Here is a 20,044-nt window from a genome sequence, read left to right on the forward strand (position 1 = left end):
TCAGTTTCCATGGTCCAAATATGGAAATAAAAATCACCCAAACCATTTCAAATAACTTTGATTACTACCCAAAGACTATTAAAAGATAACAAAATGACAACATTCTTTTGAGTTTCCAAGACACTTTCATTACCATATAAGAACACTTGTTCACAATTACACTCAAAAAACTGACACTAAACTAAACTATTAACTTAGTGGTACCATTTTCCAATTTCTTTGAAAAGTTCACAAATGCTTGAAGAAGCAACAGCCTCAAAGGAGAACAGTGGATCTAAGGAAGCAACATGGTTACTGTAATCCTTCAAAGGTGAAGGTGCACTTTAAGAATTTCTTGGACATAACTTTCTCAGTTAAAATTTAAACTAAATTGGACACCGCAAATGCCTGATTATAGTCTTTTCCAATGCGTAAAAAATGAGAAGAAGAAATAGATTCTTTGTCACACAATCATTAAATAACCCCAGCCTCATAATCATTTGCTGATGTATTCCCCAAATAAAGGCAATTATTCAAAAAGTTTTTTTAGGCAAAGATAGCTTTGCTGATGAAAGTATAGTTCAAGGGATGTACAAAAAATACAAAGAATGGGAAAAGTTTCCTAAAGAAATAACTGTCGTTCAGCAATGTGCAGAGTTCTACAACAAAAGAAGAGCCCTATCAGCTGACTATGCTGCTACCACCTTGAGAAAGACTTATTCATTTAGTCCAATTCTATCATTCACCCCCATTAGCTCTGCAGTTTAGACTAGGCTTTTGGTTCTGTTGGGCATTTCCTGTTTTGTCATTATTCTAATGAAGCCAACTAAGTTAACTTGGAAACATGAGTCCTGATGCAGAACTTCAGCCCGAAACATTGACAATTCCTTTCCCCCACAGATGCTGCTCGACCTGATGAACTCCTCCAGCAGGTTGTTTGTTGCTCAAGTGATTTAACTTGCCTTTGAAAGAGGCCTATTGACATCTATTCAAATGTCTATTGACGTACATTCTTAAAATATTTTAGGCAGGATATATATAATAGACTGGAACCAAAGGAAGTGATTTACCAAATGCAAGCATCTATGAAATATGCATATCCAGTAAACTGTTGTTTATCTGGTATTTATGCATCTGGAATTCTCATGCAACCAACAAAAATTTGAAAGAATATTAAGCAATTTCATAATTTTTTTCAGTAATGTAAATTTGAATTTCACACACCAGGTTCCAATACAATTTTGTTGACATGCGTGCAGCACAGCAGCCTGCCCTCAGTCCCTCATATGTCTTTACATGTGGCAGACGGTTCCAACTGCATTTCATAAACTGTACTGTATTTCCCCCATCTATCCACTCCGTCAGATAAGAATACTGCCGGCAAGGGTACAAAGTGGAGTCGTGTTGTTCTAACAATGAAACAGAAAATGGAAATGTGTAAAAGGTTAGAAGAAGGAGAAAATTGTAATGTTCACATGAACATTGGTGCCTCAATGATTTATGATATTAAATTACAGATTGCAAAACTTAAAGAGTTCTTCCTGAACTCAGAGAGTGCTAAAAGTGTTGAAGTGTGCCATGTTATGCATACAGCGAAGCTTGACAATTTTGAATACATTTTATATGACTGGTTTTCTTTAAAGAGATCAGTGGACGCATGTATCTCAGAGTTAGTGAAAAAGCAAAGGAGTTATATGAAAAAATGAAAATCACTGAGCTGTGGGCCTTTTCTCAATGATAGCTCACTTACTTCAAAATTCAGCATGGGATTTGAAGACTGGGATTTGCTTCCAGCAAACAGAAATCTGCCAATAGGAAAGCAGCAGAGGAATTCCTGAGACTTTTAAAGATTTAGTTGTTGAACATGATCTCACTGTTGAGCAGTGTTAATGTGGTGCTACATTCCAAACACAACCTTAGCTGGTGAAATGAAAAGTTGTGCATGGTTTTAAACAAAACAAAATTCACTTAAGTGTGCTTATGTGTGAGAACGCCACGGAAACCCATTAAGAGGAATTCCTTGCTATGGGGAAGAATTCAAAACCAAGATGTTTTAAAGGTATTCCTCATCTCCCCATTGATTATAAATCTCAAAGTAGTGCATGGTTGAATGCAGAAACATTTATTTTGTGGTTTCATCATGTTTTTGCACGTGGATAAAAGAGCATTTATGAAGAAAAGGATTGCCTCAAGACTGTAAAGTCGTGCTTTTGTTAGGTAACTGACCCACTCATCCTCCTGCAGGAAAACCTGTGAATGGAAATCTTTTAGTTATTTTTCTCCCTGCCAATGTGACAATTTTAATTCAGCCTATAGATCAGAGCAGGATACAATATATAAAAATGTTATACTGGTGAGACTTTATGAGAAGGCTGGAAAATTTAAAAGGGAAAATGGAGACAATTCAAGATTTTCAGTCAAAATTTTCCATCAAAGATGCAACTTTTAATGTGCCCTGCATATGGAAAAAGGTGAAGATTGAAACACAGTGAAGATATTGGTGAAAACTATGGACTCTTGCCATGTTTGAAGGAGGGTCATCTGATGAAGCTTTTGAAGGATTTTGTGTGCGTAAGGGCAAGCAGATGGTGCCTGGGTGTGAAGAAATCATAGGATTAGTGGACTGTCAGATGCGGAAAGTCTAGTGAAAAAACTTTCAAGAATTGAACTAGATGAGTGGCTGGAAATTGACAAGAATGCTTCTGTTATAGCGACATTAAATACTGATGAAATCATAAAAAAAGCTTTGAATCATAATAACCCTAAAGTTCAAGAAGAAGAAAGTGATGATGAAGGAGAGCCAGAGGAAAAAGTCTTTTGGAAAATAACTACTGAAGGATTTTAAACTTGTTGAGCGGTGAAATTGCTTTTCTGCTAAATCTCCTCAGCCTTCGACTTCGACTCTCGAAAGTTCTATTGAACCCGATGAAATAAATATCCAGAATACAGCCAATAAATTGCACCGCCCTTTTGACATTTAGAATTAAGAGATTTTAGTTGAAGTGATGGTTTAGCGAGTAAAAGGCTGTGCATAGCCTGCATAAGATTGTTTTGTTTTATGAAAATAAACTCAAACAGTGAATTTTATTTCAAGTGTTTGCAAAATAAGTGTGAAAAGACATTTTTAGTTTACTAATGTTTATGATAAGGGCAATACAGTTGTAGGCTGATTAGCAGCAACATTCTCTGAAGATTTGGTTTGGAACTTCGTGTGATGATGAGTACAGTCATTCATTTGATTTATTTTTGCTATATTTTACATTAATAATGTTGAGACTTAAAATGTAAAATTGCAATGTAATACATTGTTATTTAAAAGGAGATGACATTTTGTTTGGCAACTTATTTGAAGATTTATGCATAGAAAACTAGTGTGTGATGGACAATAACTTTTTCGAGCAATTCTCATGCAACCGACACACCCCATTCCCCATGGATGCTGATGGCTGAGAGTTGACAGTAGTTGGTATAAGATGAACGAAAAGAGTTGCAGATTCTTGAAACTTATATTTTTTATATTCTTTTGAGGGAGTGAATGATAAACATCTGACGGTGATGGTACTCTGGTGCAGATAAGAAATAATTGATTCTTCTTTGTCTTTCTCTTTCAACAATGGAACAACACCTGGTCCTCCCAGTGATTTTGGATTTTATCATAATTAATTGAAAAATATAATAATGTGCATAATTTTTGATTTATTCCATTTTAGCAATCTGTCTATTGCTTGCAGGCCAACATTTATTGTCATCCCTGTTTGCTCTTGAAAAGATGGTGATGAGTTGTCTCCTTGAACCACTGCTGTCCTTCTGGTGAAAGTATTCCCTCAATAATGTTTCGTAGGGAGTTCCAAGTTTAGACCTAACAACAATGAAGGACTGGAGTAATGCTTCCATGTCGAGGTGGAATGCAACTTGAATGGGAATCTCAGGTGGTGGTGTTCCCATGTTCCTACTTCCCTTCTTGGTAAAAGATGTTGTGGGTTTGGGAGGTACTGTCAGTGTAGCCTGGGTGAGTAAGTGCAATGCAATTTGTAAATGATGCACACTGCAGCCACTGTGAGCCAGTGCTGGAGGAAATTAACATTCATGGTGGTTGACGGGGCAGCAATCAAGCTGACTGCTTTGCCCTGGATGGTGTTAGGTGTTGCTAGAACTGCACCCATGGAGGTAAGTGAAGAGTATTCCATCATGCTCTGACTTAGGTGTTGTAGATAGTGGATAGGCACTGAGGTTTCAGGTAATGAGTCATTCACTGCAGGATACCCAGCCTCTGACCTGCTCTTATAGCAATGGTATTTAGGTGGCTAAGTTTCTGGTCAATGGTGACAGAAGATTGATTGTCTAGAACTCAGCAATGATAATGCCATTGAATGTCAAAGGTAGGTGGTTAGATTCCTCCTTATAGGAAATGGTTGATGCCTGGCACTTTTGTAGTGTGAATGTTACTTGCTACTTATCAGCCCAGGTCTAGTCCTTGAGCATGCAGGCATGGGGTGATTCATTTGCTGAGGAGTTGGAATGGAATTGAACGTCAGCTCATATCCGCACTTCTGACCTTATGATGGAAGAAAGGTCACTGGTGAAGATGGCTGAGTCTACTGTAGGATCCTGCCCTAAGGATCTCCAGGAGTGATATCCGGAGTGTGGGATGACTAACCTCTGAAAACCACAACCATTTTCCTTAGCGTGAGATATGACTTCAACCATTGGAGTGTTTTCCCTTTGATGTCTGTTAACCTTGACACCAAGACGGCATCAAAGTGCCTTGATACTATCTTGGTGTCAAGGGCAGTCACTGTTATCTCACCCCTGGAATTCAGCAATGGTCCGTGTCTGGCTTCCGTCACATTGCTGATGATTGAAAGCAGTAACCAGCTAACCAGTTGGATTGGATTTGACCTGCTTTTTGTGAATGGGATATACCTGAGCAATTTTCTACCTTGCTGGGAAGATGCCAATGTTGTAACTGTACTGGAACGGTTCAGCTAGAGGTGCAGCTAGCCCTAGAGAAAAGGTTTTCTGCACTGTAACTGGGATGTAGTCTGGTCCCATAGTCTTTAATGTGTCTGGTGCTCTCAGCAATTTCTTGATATCACATGGGGTGACTTGAATTGGGTGGAAACTGGCTTCTGTGATGGAGGATGTCAAGACGAAGCTGAGATGGAGCATTTACTTGGCACTTCTGGCTGAATGTAGTTGTAAATGCTTCAGTATTTTCTTTAGCACTCACGTGCTGTGGCTCACTTTCGTTGAGGATGGGGGATATTCTTGGAGCCTCCTTCTCCTGTCGGTTGTTTAATTGTCCACTATCATTCACAACTAGATGAGGTAGGACTGCAGAACTTCGAATTGATCCATTGTTGTGAGATCGCTTAGCTCTTGTCTATTGCATGCTGCTTTTGCAGTTTATCATGCAGATACTCCCATGTTATAGTTCACTAGGCTGGCAACTCATCATACTTAGGTATGCCTGGTGCTGCTCCTGGTATGTTCTTCTGCAAAACCTCATTGAATCAGGGCTGGTACCCTTGCGTGATAGTAAGTGGTAGAGTGAGCGATATGCTGGGCCATTAGATTACATTTCCGCTGCTGCTGATGGTCAACAGTGCCTCAAGGATGTCCTGCTTTGAGCTGTTCGATCCATTTTGATTCTATCCTATTCAGCATATTTATAATGCCACAGAACACAATGGAGTGTGTTCTCGGTGTGAAGATGGGATTTATTTTCCGTAAGGAGTATGCATTTGTCACGCCATGATCAGATGTATCTTCCACTGTGAAGATGATATCAAGCAGGTTTATACCTCACGTTAGTTCACTCCCTACCTATCACTGACCCAGTATGGCAGCTATGTCCTTGGTCAGTGGTGTTACTACCACACCACTCTCGACAATGGACATTAAAGTCCCCATCTAGAGTACATTCTGTGCTCTTTCTTCTTTCAAGTGTTGTACAGCAAGGAGTAGCACTGATTCAACAGCTGAGGAAGTGCTGTAGGTGTTAATCAGGAGGACGTTTCCTTGCCCATAAATGATTGGAAACTTTATAGCGTTTGGAGTCAATGTTGAGGGCTTCAAGGATTGACCCCACCACCTGTATACCATTGTGCTGTCCCTTCTGGTGTATTTGCACTGATGGCAGGGCAAGTTGGATTGCGATGGAGGAATCTAGCACACTTGTGAAGTATATTCTGTGTGTATGACTGTGTCAGGCTGTTGCATACCTTATCTGTGATACAGCTCCCCCAATTTAGACACCAATACCCAGATCAATACACAAGATTCTGGAGGAACTCAGCAAGTCAGGCAGCATCTATTGAGGGAAATGGGCAGTCAACATTTCAAGTTGAGACCCTTCATCTGGACTGATGCAACTAAAATTGCATGCTTGGTCAGATCCAGATGAAGGGACTGGGCCTGAAATGTTGACTGCCCATTACCATCCATAGAAGATGTGCTGCTTCAGATCCCAGTATCTGCAATCTCTTGCGTCTTCAATCCTCAGATGTTTGTGGGACACTTTGCAAGTTTCTCTGGATGGGGAGTGACTTTGCTTTCAGAGTTCAGTGTCTAGGTTGATGCCAGGTGGACTGTCCCGTTTTATTCCTTCTCTGTTTTAATGTAGTGATACTGGTACAACTAAGTGGCTTGCTAGGCCACTTCAGATGGCACTTAATAGTCAACCACATGAGATGGGTCTCAAGTCACATGTAGGCTAGACCAGATAAGGATAATAGAATTCCTCACCAGAAGGATGTTGGTGAATCAGGTGGGTTTTAATGACAATCCAGCAGTTTCCATGGTCATCAAATTCCCAGTTATTAATTAAATTTAAATTCCACAGTTGCTGTGGTGAGACTTGTGCTTCAGTTTCCAGATTATTAGTCCAGGTTTCTGCATTACTTGTCTGGTAATTTAACCACTGTGCCACCATCATACACAATTTGACCTCAGTTTTACCAGGGCTATTTGATGTCTCATTCAGTCAAGTGCTGCCTCGTTGTTAAGAGCAGTCATTCCCACTTCACCCCACCATTTCAGTTCTTTGGTCCATTATTGGGAATCAGTAAGCAGGTTATTGGTAAGTACCACTTGATGGCACTATTGACAACACCTTCCATCACTCTGCTGCTGATGGGATAGATTGATTGGATAGTAATTAGTTGCAATGGATTTGTCCAGTTTGTTATCAACAGGACAATTTTCATTTTGTTGGCTAGATTCCACATTGTCCGATAGATACAGTATTAATGTTTTAGGAGAAATTATGAAAAAGAAGAGCATAGACTTTGCTGGACAAATATATTTTGTGTTTAAAATAACTGGCCAGTAATGGGTACCTAAAGATATCCACCAAACCTAAAAGTATGATTAAAAAGTGGAATTTGTAACAGTGGTAGTTTTGTAATCTGTATTCAAAAAGAGAAAGCACTGCTACAATTTACACTTATATTTAACATTCATCAATGTCCAGGTTATTCAAGATTTTCTTTGTCTTGTGTATTATTTTCTTTTGCCCTGATTTAAAAAGAACATCCAGATGTTAAGAGCGTCCTTTCTGAAGGAAAAAGCACTTTGAACAGTTTTAAGGAAGCTACAATTTTCCTCTCATATCTCAGGGCTGTGGGAAACAGGGAATTTTCCAATATGGCCAGAAAGCAGGAAGGTCAGTGCTGAGGCCAGGAAACAGCAAGCCTACTGCCGGAGTAAATAAATTGAGAGTTTGTGCAAGTTACAGTATTCCATCCATTGAGTATGATGCAATGTTGTTTAATTTACTAGAGCAGTGGAAGAAACACAAGCCAGAAATTATAATATTAGCAGGCATTTGCTGCAATATTGTTGCATGTTACTTTCATAACAGCAATTTGTATTTATACAGTGGTTCTATCATAATGGTGCCTCTCCTGGTGCTTAGCCAGGATATTACAAACATATTGATTATCTGCCACAGAAAGAGATTGCAGGGCATTTGACCAAAGGATTGGGTAAGTATCCTAAAGGAGGAGGGGTAAAGAAGCAGATATAAACCCACGAAAAAGGTCAAATATTTTACCTTTAAAATAAAACACATTCATCCACTAATATTGCTCACAGTAAGTTTGAAACCATTGTAGTACACTCAATGCCATGACATTTTGTTTTCCCCTGAGATAATTTCCATTACGTTCAGGATGTTTCACAACATTTAATTGAATAGATAGCTTTCAAGTTTTTGCTTACTGCCTAAAAATTATTCAGTATGTTCAGAATAGATTCACATTTTTAAATGAGCAGAAAAAGAGACTCATTAATAAATTATAGTGCTTTGTTGCAGACTTGCATATGTCATTAATAGTCAATAGTCTGAATTGAGGGAAAGAGGTGAAAAAAAAATCCTTTTCCAAATCAGTACTTTTTTCTGGAAATGCCGTCACCATTCACACCTTTAAACCTTTATTAAATTAAAGCAACACATTATCATGGACACAATAATAGATTAACTTTTCTGCTCACAGATTTTCCTTTGATCTACCATAGTAATCAATGTTTTCAGCTTTTAATCCCCAAACTCCGGAATTCCTTGCATAGACTATTCTTTTGCTTTAAAGGCACTGTTTCAAGCTAACCTTTTGGATCAACTTTTTGATCCCCTGCTCTCTTGTCTCTTTTGACATGGTGCTTGCAGACTAGCAATGGCTCCTACCCAGACAATGTCCCATTTTAAAATCCTCAACCATGTTTTAACTCAAAATCACTCGACCTTCCTCTCCATTGCCATCTCTGCAATATCTGCTTTCTGGAGAGCTGTGGTTGCTGAGCCTTCAAGTGTTTTGAAGACTGAGGTGGAAGGATTTTGAGTACAGGGGAATCAAAGGCCGTGAAGATCAGACTGGAAAGTACAGGCCAAAGGTCAGCTGTGATATCGAATGATGCGCACTTACTCCTGCTCCCATTTCTTATGCTCCTGCCTCACAAGCCTACTAAATCTTTGATTCTAACCTTTTATGCTCTCTCATATTTTATCATTCCACCACATTTTCCCTCCCTCCACCTCTCTCCCTTCACCTTTCTCCTCCTTTAACTCACTCCCTTAAACTTTCTTCATTAGTCAAGGCTTGCAAATTGGTCCTGCTGCATCACTCTGAGGTTGGATGTCACTATAGTGTGAAGCAGTGCCTCAGAGTGAAGCAGGAACGGTGGTGTAGCAGTTAGCGTAAAGCTATTACAGTGCCAGTGAGCCAGGTTCAATTCCGGTCACTGTCTGTAAGGAGTTTGTACGTTCTCCCTGTGTCTGCGTGGGTTTCCTCCGGGTGCTTCAGTTTCCCCCTATATTCCAAAGACATACAGGTTAGGAAGTTGTGGGATTGCTATGTTGGTGCTGGAAGCGTGGTGACAGTTGCAGGCTGCGCCCAGAACACTCTGCGCAAAAGATGTACTTCACTGTGTGTTTCGATATACATGTGACTAATAAAGATATCTTATCTTATCTACTAAACATAAGAACATAAAGAAATGAAGGCAGGAAGAGGCCATTCCTCCTGCCTGCTATGTCACACAGTGGCCATTCTTTTAACTCAACTCTAACTTACATCACCAACCCCAAATCCGTCAATTTCCTGAATATCTAAAAATCTATCGATTTCTGTCTTGAAGAAACTCAGTGACCAAGTTTCCATAGCTGTCTTGAATAGAAAATTCGAAAGATTCATTACCTTCTGGTTGAAGTAATTTCTTCTCATCTTTATACTGAATGTCTTACCTCTTAATATGAGACCATGGCCCCTGATTGTAGAATCTGCAGTATCTATCTATTGTAAATAAGTTCTGCAGCCAGGGAAAACATGATCCCCTTTCAAACCCCATAAAAATGTTGTACATTTCTTCTCAACCTGAGATTACAGGCCAAGTCTACTTAACCTCTTTTTGTGCAATGAAACTGCCACCTCAAGAATCAATCACGTGAACCTCCATCGCAGTCCTTCTATCTCATGAGTATCTTTGCTTAGATAGGGAGACCAGACTGGTACACAATATTCCGGATGTGGTACTAACAGGACCCTAAATATTTCGGGTAGGACATTTCTACACATATACTTAAAGATTCTCACAATAAACTAGTTGTCTTCCTAATTGCTTAATGTAGCTGTATATTTACTTTTAATGATTCATGTACAAGGACACCAAGGTCCCTCTGAACACCAATGCCATTCAATCTCACGCCATTTAAAAGAATATGCTGCATTTTTATTTTCTCCACCAAACTGATGACTCAACATTTTTCTGCATTATACTCCATCTGCCATGTCTCCATCCACTTATAACCTTTCTGCATCCTCCTGAAGTCTCACAGCCCACATTACCACCTATTACAAGGTGGATATATTACACTTGGTCCCCTCATCCAAATCATTGACATATATTGTGAACAAGCTGGGCCCTGGCACCGATCCCTACGTCACCTGACTAGTCACATCCTCCCAACATGAAAATGATCCATTTGTTCTGACTTTATTTTCTATTTGTTAAACAATCCCCAATCCACACCGATATATTACCCCCAGCACTGTGTGATCCTGAGTAACAAACAATCTGTTGGCGGAGCTCAATGGGTTGAGCAGCATCTGTTGGGGAAAAGGAAATGTTGACATTTCGGGTTAAAACCCTGCATCAGGACATGTCTCCACTGTGTGATCTAATTTTGTTTAATAAGCCCTTGTGAAGCATCTTAGTGAAGATCATTTCAATGCCAAATACACCACATCAACTGGTATGCTCTTATATATCCTGTTAATGGGAAGCTCAAAAACCTCTGACAGGGGATGTCAAATATGATTTCCCCTTCGTAAATCCAAGTTGACTCTTCCCAACCCTATTATTCTCTGAGTGCCTTGTTACACCTCCTTCCTAATAGATTCCAACATTTTCCCCACTACTGATGTCTGGCCAGCTGGTCTGTAGTTCCCTATTTTTCACTCCTTCCTTTCTCAAGTACTGGTACAACAATTTTACATGGAACACTCCATTAGGTTACGGATCTTATATAAATGCAAGGAGTAAAAAACAAACTGCTGGAGGAACTCTACAGGTCAAACACCATCTCTGGAGGCAAAGGGATAGTTGAGTTTTCTTTTTGCCTCCACGAATACTGCTTGACCTGCTGAATTCCTCTGGCCATTTGTTTTTTTGCTCCAGATACCAGCATCTGCAGTCTCTCTTGTGACTCCATTATATAAGTGCAAGATGTATTTCAGTTCTTCTCTGAACAAGTTCCAGCGAACACATATAGGGAGGTCTTTACTGTGTGGAAGGCACTCTATAAAGTTAAGTTGCTATTTTAGTGCTTGCAACATCACATTGAAACTTGCAAAATTCTGACAGGGCTCGACAGACTGGATGCAGGAAGGGTATTTCCCCAGGCTGAGGAGTCTAGAATAAGGGGGTGGGGGGGGCGGGGGGCGGGGGGTTGTGTGGGGGTGTGGGGGGGAAGCACAATCTCAGAGTAAGGAGAAGACTGTTCAGGACTAAGATGAGGAATTTCTTCACTCAGAGGGTGGTGAATCTTTGGAATTCTCCACCTTGCAGGGCTGTTGAGGCTCAGTCATTACGTTCTTTCTAAACTGAGATCACTAATTTTCTGGATATTACGGAAATCAAGTGAGATGGAGATAGTGGAGGAAAATGGCAATGAGGTAGAAGATCAGCCATGATCTTGATGAGTGGTGGAGCAGAGTCAAGTGGTGGGATGAGCCACTCCTGCTCCTTCTTATGTTATCTGTAACGCTGGTGTCCTTCCACAATTGGAAAGGACCCGGCCCATTTGAGCCCAAGGAAATCTCTTGGCTCAGGCATTTAGTCTTGTCTTGATTTCATGACTACTTACAGTTGGTTAGTGACCATCCATTACTTAAATTTCACACCAGCATGCTAAAACTGGCGAGTTGAAAAAAACAAGATGCTGGAGGAACTCAGCAGGCCAGGCAATATCTGTGGAGAAAAACAGTCAACGGTTCAGGTCAGGACCCTTCTTCAGGACTGAAGATAGGAAAAGGGGAAGCCCAATCTATTGGTGGGGGGGGGGAATAGAGCAGTGATAGGTGGACAAAAGAGGGGAGGCGGGGTGGGCACAAGGTGGTGATAGGTAGATGCAGGTAAGAGATAGTGATAGGCAGGTGCGGGGGAGGAGGGGAGAGCAGATCCACGGGGGGGGGGGGGGTGGATGGGTCAACGATAAGGAGGCAGGTGCCCCATGGGGTGAGGGGAGGAGAGGAAAAGGAGAAAAGAAGAGATAGCCTAGGAAAGGGTAGAAAAGAGGCAAGTGGGGGGGGTGCTCTTAAGGTGGGAGAATTCGATGTTCATGCCGTTAGGCTGTAAGGTCCCGAGACAGAAAACGAGGTGCTGTTCCTCCAGTTTGCTGAGTTAACCCATTCGTGGTGCCCACGTGTCTAACTGGTGGGTGGTACCACCTCTGCCCGGCAGAGTATTGGAGTGCGTCCCTGCCCAGTGTGAGCGCTGTTGCTTTAAGACCGAGAGGCAGCAGGTGGCAGCATTTTGCTGCTCGCCGCCTCTCCCCTGTGCTGACATTTTTCCCCGAGCTTCACTCAAAAGATTTTTTTTTCAACGATTTGGCACGGCGATGCCAGCAATGACTCCGTGCACAGCAGACCGCTCGCATCTGATGGGGAGCTCCATTCTACTGCGGTGCATCTGCGAAACGGTCGGGTCAGCGTAGCTGCGGGGCAAGGCGAGCTGCAGACCGTCACTTGTGGGATTGTGTCTTGAGCACATCCTTGCGGATTGTGTGTGGGTGGATTAACAGAAGGTTGTATCCAAATCAGTGCTGGTGAGAAGCTGCGTGTCGGTGTTGTGATCAGAGTCGGGACCGTCACCAGAACCGAGGGAACGCCCAGCCCAGTGTGTTTACTTTAAGTCTTTGACCTTGTGCATCACCCTTACTGTTGCAGAGAAAGATCCCACTGGCTCCTTGACAGCCAGAAATTGGAGCTGGGGGAAAATCGGGCGCAGGAACGATATCTCCTTTGAAAACGGATGATACGATCACAGGGGGAACTATTATCCATCATCTAGCCCCGAGACTGTCAGCATCGGGAACCCTGACACTTGTAAGGTGATCGGTGATCTCGGTGCGGAGGAGAGAGAAGGAGGCTTGCGTTATGAACACGAGCGGTAAGTGCGCCAGTCTGCCCTGTTCCATGGCCATTCCCCCGTCTCGCAGTCAGGTGGAATTTCCCTCATCTGGTGACTTGCAGACTTTAACAAAGACCGCACAGGGATTTCGGAATAGATTTAAAAATGCACTGATCTCCGATAGCTGCATTCTTCCTTGAGTGTTTGGTTACGGGTTGAGAAATTAGATGTCGCGTTGCGTTGGATTCTTATTGTCTTTCTTTTAAGGCACTGTGTGTGAATAAATGTGTTGCTGGGAGTCGACATGCCGTTGAACGGACAGTACTCATCGAGGTTGTACAGATCTGCCGGGGCTCAGGTTGAAATGCTTTTTGTTTGCGTGCCGGTGAGAACCATTTCCACATTTTCAGTTGTCTCCCTTCAAATTATTAGCGGTACCTTTCAACCGTTTCCCTTCAGGAGGCAACACCGTAGAAATCACCCAAGAGCGCAAACGAAATATTTTCCTCTTATTATTAAAATTCAATAATTATGCTTCTGTCAAGACTCGAAATAGTCGCTGTGCACTTGAAATTGCAATAGTTATTTGCTTCTGTTAAAACAGATTTATTTTTTACCATTAAATAACCTTTTATAATAGCTCGCTGGTGTTCATCTTCCTTTTGAGCACGGTGTATATCCCCACCTTGTTCGTAGTGCCTCTGCAGTTCTGCTCTGCACTGGACGGCATTAATGTCCTGAAATCCTCTCTTGCTGCACATGGTTTGAAGTAGGGATGAGCGAGGCAGATTTTTTTTTCATTACATACAGTATGGGAGGCCATCCACTCCGTCAGATGTATTCGGTGTCTAAATGGAATATGGCTGAGAGGAAGCTGAGGAATCCGATTTAATTTAGTTCAAAGTCAGACTTCAGTCAAAAGAAAAGTTCTTGTTTTCAAGAAACATGTGATTAGATAGGCGCAAGTTGAGGGAGCTTACTCCTCCTGCTAAAATGGCTGGACCATGGTCTTGTCATAATCAACACACTGTTTCATCAGAGACAAGCTTAAGACTTCATGGCAACATACACAACGCATGTCATTGTCTGGGTGAGAAAACACCATGTGTCTGCATTACCCAGCCCACGACAAGGACTGATGACTGTTGGACTGAACACCCCCTATTCTGCTCTCTCATCTCCGTCAGGCTTGTCCCAAAACAAGTTCAGCAGCAGAAATGTTGCCATGAGAAAATCAGTGTTAACATAGTTCTTCTTGGACAGCCCTCATAGACAACCAAACAACCACTAACAACAGAAGCCTCAGAGTGTCTGTAGGGTCTGATCTGCCCTGATGTCTACAATGAAAAGCACCTCTGAAGAGACCCTTGGCATCACTAACAGAAAACACTAGGATTGATTTGATGAGGAGGATATTCATGAGCTAAGTAGCTGCTGATGTAAAGCACTCTTGGTTTGGAAATTCCACTAAGCCTCAGGAAAAGGGAGCAACTGCACAGGCAGCTGAAGACCAAGGTCCAACAGAAAAATCATGACCTAAAGTGCAAATTATGGATGGAAAGAGCATAGGATGTCTAGCAACTCCCTTATAACTGTGGCATGGAAGGATTCTTCAGTGCTGTCAAGACAAACCCACTGAGAGCCAGAGGATCAGAAGTGATGAAGAAGGATAGCGGATCAGTCTGCGCCTGCTGGAGGGAACAAGTCAAAGACCTTCTCACTGTAATTCTGTCCTTAGTGTTTCTCTTTAACTCTGTTCCACAGCAAACTCTCCAGTCCAGTCGCACCACTACCCAAGACCAACAGAAGTTGAAAAGTCTGTATGTCAGCAACAAAGCTTCAGAAGCAGATGGTATCCCTGCACAAGCACTAAAAGTTAATGGTGAGGAACTTCATTTGCAAATTCAAGCCTCATCTTCTATGTCTGGGAAGAGGAGGACATGCCAGAGGATATGAGAGAAACCGTAATAGTGACCATTTTCAAAAGAAATAGAGAGAAATCTAATTGCAGTAAATACAGATTGAGGAGGTTGAGGTGCTTGAGGAGGACTCTGACAATGAATGACTTTGCCTGTTGTCTGCCACAGGAAAGTCATTCATTGTAAGAGTCCTCCTCAACCATCTCCTCCCAGTGGCCAAAGAACTTCTCCCTGAACCACAGTGTGGATTCCATCCATCCAGAGCCACAGGGACATGATCTTCACAGGGCATCAGCTCCAAGGGAAATGCAGGAGCAGCACCAACCTCTGTAAATGGCATTTTCTGACTTTGCAAAAGATCTTTAACTCTGTCAGTTGAGGGGAACTTTGGAGTATCCTTCTCAAACTTGGCTGCCTGTAGAAATTCCTTTCCCTCTAATGTTTGCTTCATGACGGCAGACAAGCTCGGATTCTAACCTACGGGTCCACAAGAGACTCAATCTTGGTGCAGACTGGCATCAAGCAAGGCTGTGTAATGGCTCCAGCACTTCCACATCTTCTTTGCTGCACTGATGCAACTCACCTCCAACAAGCTCACTGCTGGAATGCAGCTGCTCTACAGGACTAGAGGGAAACTTCTCAACCTTTATCACTTCCAAATCACAACCATAATCACACCAACATCAGTCATCAGCTGCATTATGCAAAGAATGTGTACATGTGTGCCTATTCAGAGGCCAAGCTCCAATCATCACCAACTCATGCACTGAAGAGTATGAGAGAATGTGTCTTCCACTTAACTAATGCAAAACAATGGTCCTCTACAAAGCAGTCCACAGTGCGCAACACTGCCCACCCTCCCAAACAATAAATGTTATCAACAAGACACTGGAAAATATGGACTGCCTTCCATTATCATGGAAGCCATATCTCAATGAAGACAGGACTCACTGATTAAATTCACTGTCACTTTCAGTGCACCAACAAATCTTTGGCTATTTGAGGAAAAGAGTGTATGAAGATCAACACATCACACAAGGCACAAAGCTCATAGTCTACTTGGCAAAGTGATGCCTGTTCTCCTGTACTTTGAGACATGGACTGCCTATGGCAGGCAACTCAAAGCACTGGAGAGATGACATCAATGGTGTCTCTGCAAAATCTTTCAAATCCACAGGCAGGATAAGTGAATCAACGTTGTCATCCTCTCCCTGGCCAACATTACCAGTACAAATGCCCTAATTACACACAGCCAACTCCAGTGAGTAGATGGGTAAGCTACATCATTCCCATTCCGGACACCAGAAGCCCGAAACAGACACTCCAAGCGCCATCATAGAAAGGAGAAATCAGCTGTTAAGAGAAAATGATTCATGAATGTTCTCAAACTCTCCATGAAAATGTGTAATATCCCCATAAAATTGTGAGAATCCCAGACCATAGTGTTCAAGTGGAGAAGGAGCATTCAGGATGGTATTGAGAACCTGAAGTCCATTTGCTGGGAGCACAAATGAAGCTCACTGTAAATGGCAGAAGGAGCACATTACCTCCTAAACTATATTACACCTGCACCCAAACCTTGCCACCCCACACCCCACCCCATCACTTAGTCAAGCACCTCCTGCTCCACCTGTGGCATGGACTTGAAGTTCTCAGTGCCATCCTGAATGCCCCTTCTCAATAGAATTTCTGACAGAAGGTAAGTACATTTCAGACCATGATCTCATTCATGTCCAAAGGACTTCATAATTACACTTGAATTAACTACAGAATTTCATTTCTCTCTTCATGCCTCTGAAATGTTTCTCTGCTTCCCCTCTCCACCCACCCAATATGCCCCATGGTGCATCCTTTCCTCTTAATCCATCATCCATACTTCTCCCTCTCGGTAACACTATCAAGGACATGGACTAAGCATAATATAATTAGTTTAGCCAAAGTTTAAGACAGATTGTTGGGAGTGGGTATGGAACAGCAGGAAATTTGTCTTAAGTTGCCCACAAACAGACATGATGCAGCAGTTTGAGGGTCACAGTGGTCAAGAAAAAAATTTCTTTTGGCACCAAGTTCATTCAAAGAATGCCAAACATTGACAGCTGCTCCTGTATAGCTCAATGCATTTGCCACATACACAACCAAAAATACTCAGAGAAAGCACTCTTTCGAATATCAGATTGAGCCCCACTGTGCTGCACAGGGCTTCTTGTGTTCACTTCCAAGATTGCACTGAAAAGTCAAGCCATGTGTTCTTTATTTCTTTTGGTGTACTTGATGTATTTCCTTAAACACCAGTCGAACTAGGTGGCTAAGGACAGACAACCAAAGTTGTTACTTTCACAGCAAATGATGTATCTTGTTGCACATGGCAATACAAATCTATAAACTGCACAAGCTTAAAGATCCGTGAGAGACTGCTATATTCGGTTTCACTTAGTATTTCATTACTTTACTAAAAACACACATCATATCCAGAACAGAAACTGGAAAGGAAACTTATCCTTGTGTATTTGATGATTTAAAGGTTATCCAATATTCAGAACCAGGGACAGGCACTCCATTATGGAATGAATATCAGAGCCTTCAAGAGAGAAGGGAATAGATTCATTTGGTTGATACTTGGATGAGAAAATGTAGTTACAAGGAATGGCAAGATACTTGAACTATTGCCTTTGAAACAAAGAAGCAAGGAAACAATTTAATATATGTTTTTTAAACTTCAAAGAATTTCTATGAATAGAGAAAGACTTTTTTCTTTATTTGGGGAACAGTAAGGAAGCTTCACTAATTTGAAATTGCCTTTAAAGCTAAGAAATGAAAAGTTGAGAGAAATTTCTTTCTGTAGAGATCTATCATTTTCACATCTTAATCACTGTTAAGCACTTTTCTCACTTAACCACTTATTGAACTGTACCATTTTAAACATCAGTTACAAGGAGTGGTTATTAATAGCACTGAAATAAGCAGAAAAGAAAGAAGAGTTTTGTTTTATTTTGCCTTTTTTTAAATTCAGGCACTGAGTGGTGGTGACTCCACTGGTTGTAGCATTTGGGAGAAGATGCAATTGCAGCAGGTGTAAATTTCTTACGATTTTATCTGGGTTTACAGCCACACTGTCCAACTTCTCATGCCTGGCAATGGTAATGGCTTATTCCACTCTTAGTCAAAGCAAAACAGTGAAAAAAGTCCCACAGAAATAAACTAAAACCTACAGCTTAATTTATAATTATAAAATAACATGGTACAGATGGAAACATTGGGGTAGAGTTTCACTTTGATTATCCTACACCATCGATGCAATTCCTGTGGAATCAACCACATCAACCCAAACAAAATCGGGGAATTTTAATGCAAATGAGTTACACCCCAAACCACTTACTGTTGAGTTTAATGTAATCTTTGATGTTGGCTCCAGATTCAGTGTGTGCCCTGCCCACAAAACTATCCTTATGTCTGAGTCCACATGGTGAGATTTTACCAATGGAAAAAGTCCTACTTGGAAAAAACTTTTCATATTGCATTCATTTTCTTGCGTGCATGACTGACTTTATTTCCTATCAAATAATATCTAATTCATTAAGAAAATGACTAGTGCTTATCATTTGAAGGTAGTAAATGGTTGAATACAAGTCTTAAGTCTGTGGTTTTGAATCATGTTGCTCATAGGTAGAGCACTGGATTCCCATGTTACAATGTTCATAATTTACAAATAAACCATTTCTAGCTGTATTAATAAAACTATGCAATGTTACCACTCTAAACACAAGAAACGTATTTTAATGCAAACAAAAAATGATTATCTTCTATAATACTGCCCAATTAAACTGAATCACGGAAGATTTTATGTTTGTGCATCAAGTCAATATTAACAGAACCACACCACAGCCAGTATGATTTCTAGTACAGGTTGCCTGCTATCTCGTGATTGTATTTAATTGCTGTACTGTATAGAAAGCAAACTGTAGCAGTACTCAGAAAACACACTAAATCAAATCTCCAATTGTTTTAAACTTGCTAAATATCGTGCAGTGGTTCAAAGCAGCAGCTCAGCACCAACTTCTCATTGGTAATAAATAGTGGCCTTGCCATTTATGGTCCTTTGCCATGAAACAATAAATATAATAAATCTGCTTTGTGATATAGTGATCTCTGTGTTTCCTTTATGCAGAGATGGATTCAAGGCAATATCTGTTTGAGTTGGCTCCAAATTTATAGACGTTTTCCCATGATTTCTGGATATCAAATTGGGAAATTGTAAATGTCGGTGAGGAATTATATATTTGCATGCAGACAGTCCTGGACATTTATTTAAGTATTTCATTTGAAGAACCAAGCTCAAAATAATGTCCTCAGCCTCTGTGGAATCATGATGGGAGAAAATAGGATCATTTCCTGTTTGGCTTTATCAAGAATGGCTAGCATGTGTACCTTGAAATTCCAACCCTCCCAGTCATGCTAAATGCATTTATGATTGTGAATGCATGTTGCACTATGCCTCAGAAATCCATTTCATTGACTTCAATGAACTTCTGGGCAAACCTTGTCAACAATGACCTTGAAATCAGGCACAACAGTACAGAATTGGAATCTGACAGAGCACAGATTTAAATGGAAGTGTACTTTGACCTTCACTCTGCCCAATTCTTGCTTTTGTTTCTTCTTCGCTCAAATGAAATGAAATTTGACAATAACTCGTAGCAGTTGCCTAAGCATTTTTCATTCCAGTCCTTGGGTGGGTAATTAGCTCAACCTGTGTTTCGAGTCAGTTTGGTAATGACAATGAAACATCAGATTTCTACTTGAGGTTGAGTGATCCCTTTACTCCTTGCCGGCTGCTCTTCCATTTTTCATAAATATTGTATTTAGTGTTCCCTTAGGAGCTGTATTATTTAAAACAAAATGAAAAGCCATATAAAAGAAGCAGCAGGTTTCATTTAACCTTTTCGTAAGTAATTTCACTAACAATTTAGTGCATAAATACTTACCTTCAAGTGATCATGAGTTCAAATGATAGTAGACAA

The 20,044-nt window shown here is 41.0% G+C and overlaps 1 protein-coding gene across 6 annotated transcripts in view; it reads left to right on the plus strand.

Moving 5' to 3' along the window:
• Positions 1-12,497: 12,497 nt before the first annotated feature.
• Positions 12,498-20,044, plus strand: part of ablim3 (actin binding LIM protein family, member 3) — a 211,988-nt gene continuing 204,441 nt past the window's right edge. For all 6 annotated transcript variants that reach the window (XM_052013535.1, XM_052013537.1, XM_052013538.1 and 3 more), the window contains exon 1: positions 12,498-13,146. In XM_052013535.1, coding sequence (XP_051869495.1) covers positions 13,134-13,146 — 13 coding nt within the window. In that variant the 5' untranslated portion in view covers positions 12,498-13,133. The remainder of the gene's footprint in view (positions 13,147-20,044) is intronic.

The sequence above is a fragment of the Pristis pectinata genome, chromosome 4 (genome assembly GCF_009764475.1).
Source record: "Pristis pectinata isolate sPriPec2 chromosome 4, sPriPec2.1.pri, whole genome shotgun sequence".
Classification (NCBI taxonomy): domain Eukaryota; kingdom Metazoa; phylum Chordata; class Chondrichthyes; order Rhinopristiformes; family Pristidae; genus Pristis; species Pristis pectinata.